Genomic DNA, 6,000 nt, shown 5'->3' on the forward strand with positions numbered 1-6,000 from the left:
GACTAGGGGGCCGTGTATCCACCCAAATGAATAAAACTAAATGCAAACACTTTCAAAACAAACCATTACAACGCCACTTTAATTAAACGAATACTCGAAGCAGCAAAATTAAATTAGAATCTTTTTTTCTAATCAAATACTCGAGTTAATCGATTAATCGTTGCAGCACTACTCGACCTACGACCATTTCGATTTACAAACCAGGTCCTTAAGCGAATTCAATTCGAATGTAGAGGTACAACTTTGCTTGATGACTACTCTTGATACTTGATAATAATCTTACCTGAAGCATGAGTGCTGTATTTTAAATGTTGCTGTTTTGTTTTGTTTTTTACTTCGCAGTTTATTAGGTGTGGATAAGCTCTTTTCCTATGCACTTAATGAGTGGCTTAACGACATAAAGAAGAACCAGCTTCCAGGCCTGCTGGGTGGCGTGGGGCCCATTCACTCTCTTGTCCAGTTAGGTAAAGATGGCCTTCGATTGCATGCATTATTAGAGGCTCACTGCCATTGACACTGATAGATGTCCAATTGTGTGGCTTTTGTTATCATACTGTGAACGGAAATAAGTTTTTATCACTATTAGATGTCCATTCCATTTGAAGTGGCAGCGAACAAACATTCATTCAGTTTCATCCTCCCACGTCTATGGCTGTCATTGGCAGCCAATAATAAGCAATGAGTTCATTTTGTGGTTTTCATGTCATTTCCTTTTGATGTTCTGTCGTTGCTTTTGTTATGTTGCTTTTGGGGCATTTAAAGATTGATTCTGTTGATTTTGGATTACTGAAAAGGACGTGACTCTAGAATGTCCCCAAATGACATTACATTACATTACATTTTTCTCAAAAAGTTACTCAAGTAAATGTAACGGAGTACATGTAATGTGTTACTACCCACCTTTGACGTCTATCCCTGTCAATAGTAGTGAATTATTAAATACTGGTTAGATTTATTTTTCCACCCCTTTTTTATGCAGCCTGATGAATAAATGTTATGTTCAGTTCAGGGATTCCGGGACTTGGTGTGGCTCCCGATTGAGCAGTACAGGAAGGATGGTCGCATCGTGCGTGGTTTTCAGCGCGGCACCGCCTCTTTCGGAACCTCCACAGCTATGGCCGCCTTGGAACTTACTAACAGGATGGTGCGAACCATTCAGGTAAATTGATATGAGAAAGATTAGATCAATGTAGTTGGAAACTTCATTGGGGAAAAAAAAGAAAATTGTTTTTTTCCCCAGTAAGAGAGAAATTCTATTTCACCCCTGCTGACAGCCAGAGGCATTGCTGAAGCACTGAATGATTGTTTCGCGCATGCGCAGTGCGAGTTGCAATACCAAAAAAGTCTATGATCAGTGTTGTTTTTGGCAGCTCTTTTAATTTTTGCTTTAGTCCTCGTCTTTTGGACGAAAGTACTTATTATTTAGTCTGTCATATTTAGTCATTTCAAAATGTGTTTTTTTCGTCTAGTTTTAGTCAACGAAATCTCATACAAATTTCGTCGAGTTTTAGTCGACAGTTACTCAAAATGTTTTCATCTTTGAAATTCAAAAGTTTGAGTCTAAAAATGAAGGTTTCCAAAAATTTTGAATTAACATAGACTAGCACATGTTGTAGCATCTACCAGGACAATGTCAACTTGGTGATGATAATACATACTGAGCAGGAAAACCAGTACGTTATTTTGAATTAAACCCACCTGGAAGCGAGGAACTGGATGCAAAAAAAAAATGTCTAAGCGTCTAACACTGGGAAGTCTCTTATTTTTTATTTTTTGCCTATGCTTAGAGTTTAACCTGAGCCATTTGGCAAACACATTCCAAGGTGAAGACTATGCTGGCTACAATTAGCCTCCTACAGGCGACTATAAAGAGCGTCTAATAAAGGCTATTCGCTAACTGGCTCTCCTCTAGACTTATACTGACCAGAAAAGCCAAGTGGCTCTGCTATAGACTGGTGTTTTAAGAGAACGCTCGCCACTCTGAAGCTAATGCTAACGCGAATGCTACGCTAACGCGACTACCCGTTTCATTAAGTGTCTGTTGACACAACGTTGCACAGATCTTTAAAGGATAAAGCAGCACTGAATATTCTCTCTTGCCAAGATAAGAGAACCTAACCGTGTTTCCAAACAAGCAAGATGGAGTGCAGCCTAGCTTTGGACATATCCTAAACTCCGGTGAGGAGAGTGAGGGAGCGGCACAGTACATTTCACATGACTGACACGACCCAAACACTGCTACAATGCAAGCTGACATACTCCACGCACAATATGAAAATGTCACTCATTGTGAACACATGACAGAAACTTTGTCGCATTTTCGTCTCATTGTCCTCTCGTCAGACAAAAACTGGCATTCATCTCGTTATGTTTGAGTCTTCAAAGCCACGTTTTTAGCTCGTCATCGTCAAAAAAAAAAAAAAAAAAAAAAAAAAAACTTGTCGACAAAATATTTTCGTTATCATTGTTGACGAAAACAACACTGGTGCCTATGAATCCCGAATCCCGTTCTGTCAACTAAGGCCAGGTTCATACTACAGGTCCTAATGCACAAATCCGATTTTTTGTCATATCTGTTTTTTTTGGCATGCCCGTTGAGACTGCCTTTGTCCATTGAGACCGTTCATGTATCACGCATGCACACTACTTCGCAGTCCGAGATGCACTCAGCAAAGAGACCCGCATGCGCAGAAGCATCAAAACAAATTACACATGTTAGCTGTATGTCATTCCAGAGTGATCATATTTTGATTTCCAAAAAGAGGACACAAATAACAGACATTAATAATCCCCATTTAACCCTATATTCAAAGTTTATATGGACTAATAGAACGCATACACGCTCACACATGAGCTTTGACGTGTGTGCGTGAAATAACGTGGGTGCGTCAGTTTGCCCCGACTCGGCCATGTGTGCAATAGTGAAATATTGCTCATTCGGCGCACAAAAAGAAAATCGAAAATGGTAAGGCTTCTTCTTTTCTTCATTTTTTATGACTGTGGTCAAGCCCTCTTCGTGCTTAAAAGCTGAGTTCAAGCTAGGCGGTAATGCAAACATCGCTGCCGTCCTCCGTGCCTCTTGCTCTTTGCTAATGTAATTGCTGCATGAATTCCGATTTGGGAGTTAACAGTTCAGACCGCCAGTCACGTTCTAAAAAAAAAAAGTGGCCCAGATCGGATTTGAACCACATACGAAAGTGACTCAGATCGGATTTGAAATGGTCCACTTCTTTGCGACGTGTGCCGTTTAAGACCGTCAAGTTAATGCCTGACTCGAGTCGGAAAAACACGAAAAAATCGGATTTGTGCATTAAGACCTGTAGTATGTACCTAGTCTGAGATTTCTCGCGCGAGAAGGTTCTGTAGCAACCGGAACTGTGTTTTCACTGGAGTTGAAAGCCCCTTTTGCACTGCAGGAACCCTTTGCAGATCATAGGACAGTTTAGTTGCTAGAACCGCAAAAGTTACACGTTTCCACAATAAAGGAACTGCATAGCTCCAAGAACGCTTTTAGGTCCTGGTCCAGGCATTTGCAGGAGTTCACAGGAACTGTATGACGGTAGGGATGTCTCGATTACGTGATCGGAACTGCTCCAGGTCTCTGAGATTTAAAAGGTGCCTTCTCCAAACTGCTATTTTCAGATCTCGCCACAGGCGTTCTATGTGATTCAGGTCTGAACTCATTGCTGGTCACTTTAGAAGTATTCAGTGCTTTCTCTCAAACATTTTTCTAGTGCTTTTTAAAGTGTGATTTGGGTCATTGTCCTGCTTTAAGCCCCACGACCTCTGAGGCAGCTTTCTCACACTGGGCCCCACATCGTGCTGCAAAATTTGTTGGTAGTCTTCAGACTTTATAATGCCATGCCCACGGTCAAGCACTCCACCATGTTTGACTGTGGGGACCTTGTTCTTTTCTTTGAAGGCCTCGTTTTTTTCCTGTAAACTCTATGTTGATGCCTTTTCCTAAAAATCTCTACTTTTGTCTCATCTGAGAGAGAACATTCTTCCAAGACGTTTTTGGCTTTCTCACTTAAGTTTTGGCAAACTTTTGTATGTCTCTGGGTTAGAAATGGGATCTTCCTGGGTATCCTACCATAGTCCCTTTTCATTCAGACACCGACGGATAGTACGGGTTGACACTGTTATACCTTCAGACTGCAGGACAGCTTGAACTTGTTTTGATGTTAGTCGAGGTTCTTAATCCACCATCCACACATATCTTTCGTTGAAATCTCTCGTCAACCTTTCTTTTCGGTCCACATCAAGGGTGGTTAGCCACAGTGCCATTGGCTTTACACTTATTGATGACACTGCGCACGGTAGACACAGAAACATTCAGGTCTATAGAAATGGATTTGTAGCCTTGAGATTGCCCGTGCTTCCACACAATTTTGCTTCTCAAGTCCTCAGACAGTTCTTTGGTCTTTTCTCCATGCTCAATGTGGTACACACAAGGACACAGGACAGAGGTTGAGTCAACTTTAATCCATTTTAACTGGCTGCAAGTGTGATTTAGTTATTGCCACCACCTGTTATGTGCCACAGGTAAGTAGCAGGTGCTGTTAATTACACAAATTAGAGAAGCATCACGATTTTTCAAAGGGTGCCAATACTTTTGTCTGGCCCGTTTTTGTTTTGATTAAAATAATAATGATTTAATTTTTTTCCCCCATTCTCTCTTGTGTTTTTAAATCGGAACCAAAGTAAATGAAGATATTACTACATAAGCATTTTTAATTGCAATCATCTTCTGGGAGAGATTGACCATTATCTGACAGAATTGCAGGGGTGCCAATACTTTTGGCCAGAGGTGTAAGTCTAAATCCGAGGTTCCCTTTAAAAACCATGCAGTGTAAATCCAGTTGAAAAGTCAGTTTAGATGACTTTTGATCTGATTTGGTAGGCGGCAGCGGAGACGGCCTATGACATGGTGTCTCCAGTGGCCAATGAAAGAGATGCAAAGAAGGTGAAACGTTTCTCCCACTACGGCCTGGCTCATCAGCCCGTCGACCTAAGAGAAGGTGTCGCTAAAGCCTATACAGTGGTGAAAGAGGTAACCATCTAAAACAAGAGTAGTAGTTCAACGGTGCCGTTTCTTTACGTCGAATTTCTCTCCGCTCTAGGGAATCACGGACACGGCACTGACCATCTACGACACGGCCACTCGGGAACACGAACAACGCGGCATGACCGGAGCGGTGGGCGGGGTTCTCCGTCAGCTGCCGCCTGCGGTGGTTAAGCCCATCATCATGGCCACGGAAGCCACCTCCAACGTCTTGGGTGGCATGAGGAACCAGATTCACCCTGATGCCCGCCAGGAGGAGACTCAAAAGTGGAGGCAAGGCGAAGAGTAGGAGAAGGAGAAGCTCTCATCTCATGATGCTTGAACTCAACTGTTCCCTCACAGTGCCTTCATGTTAATGGTTATTCAAATCTGTTGAAAGGGACAAGTCATATCTAATCTAATTTCCTTCTTAGATTCTGGAGCATCTAAACATATAATCGTTAAGATGACATGTTTACAGGTACTGTTATGTTCGTCAGTGTCAGTAGTCATTCACACGTGTGACCCTGGATTCAACGTTCGCGTACTTATGTGGGCTTTATTTGCTGTAAATAGTCTTGATTTGTAACATTTCAAGCAAATATATGAGGTTAAGGATGTGATTCAATTATGTTGAGTTCTGGCACTTTTAAAGGTTTACTTCTTGACTAAAAAGAAAATATGCAGATTATTGTATCTGAGGCTAAAAATTCAGCTGTCAGCGTTGTGTTGTGGAGCCGCTTTAAAATTGTGTCAAAACCAAATTTGGGGATCTAGTCTGTTATCTTGATCCAAAGTCTTAAATGATTGCACGGATGTTTTCATTTTATATCTGTAAATCTTTTTTTTTTTTGCCATCGGCTGCTCTCATTTCCTGTTTTATTTGGAGGTATACCTTGTACATAAATGTACAGTTCATTCATTCAGACTTTATATTAAAAGCATGAATGGAAAAT

General features: G+C 41.3%; 1 protein-coding gene across 2 annotated transcripts in view; it reads left to right on the forward strand.

Moving 5' to 3' along the window:
• The window catches only part of atg2b (autophagy related 2B), a 74,419-nt gene extending 68,419 nt beyond the window's left edge, over positions 1-6,000 (forward strand). For both annotated transcript variants that reach the window (XM_057858933.1, XM_057858931.1), the window contains exons 40-43: positions 343-464; positions 1,005-1,159; positions 4,904-5,053; positions 5,124-6,000. In XM_057858933.1, the coding sequence (XP_057714916.1) occupies positions 343-464; positions 1,005-1,159; positions 4,904-5,053; positions 5,124-5,354 (658 nt within the window). In that variant the 3' untranslated portion in view covers positions 5,355-6,000. The remainder of the gene's footprint in view (positions 1-342; positions 465-1,004; positions 1,160-4,903; positions 5,054-5,123) is intronic.

The sequence above is a fragment of the Corythoichthys intestinalis genome, chromosome 15 (assembly GCF_030265065.1).
Source record: "Corythoichthys intestinalis isolate RoL2023-P3 chromosome 15, ASM3026506v1, whole genome shotgun sequence".
Classification (NCBI taxonomy): Eukaryota; Metazoa; Chordata; class Actinopteri; order Syngnathiformes; family Syngnathidae; genus Corythoichthys; species Corythoichthys intestinalis.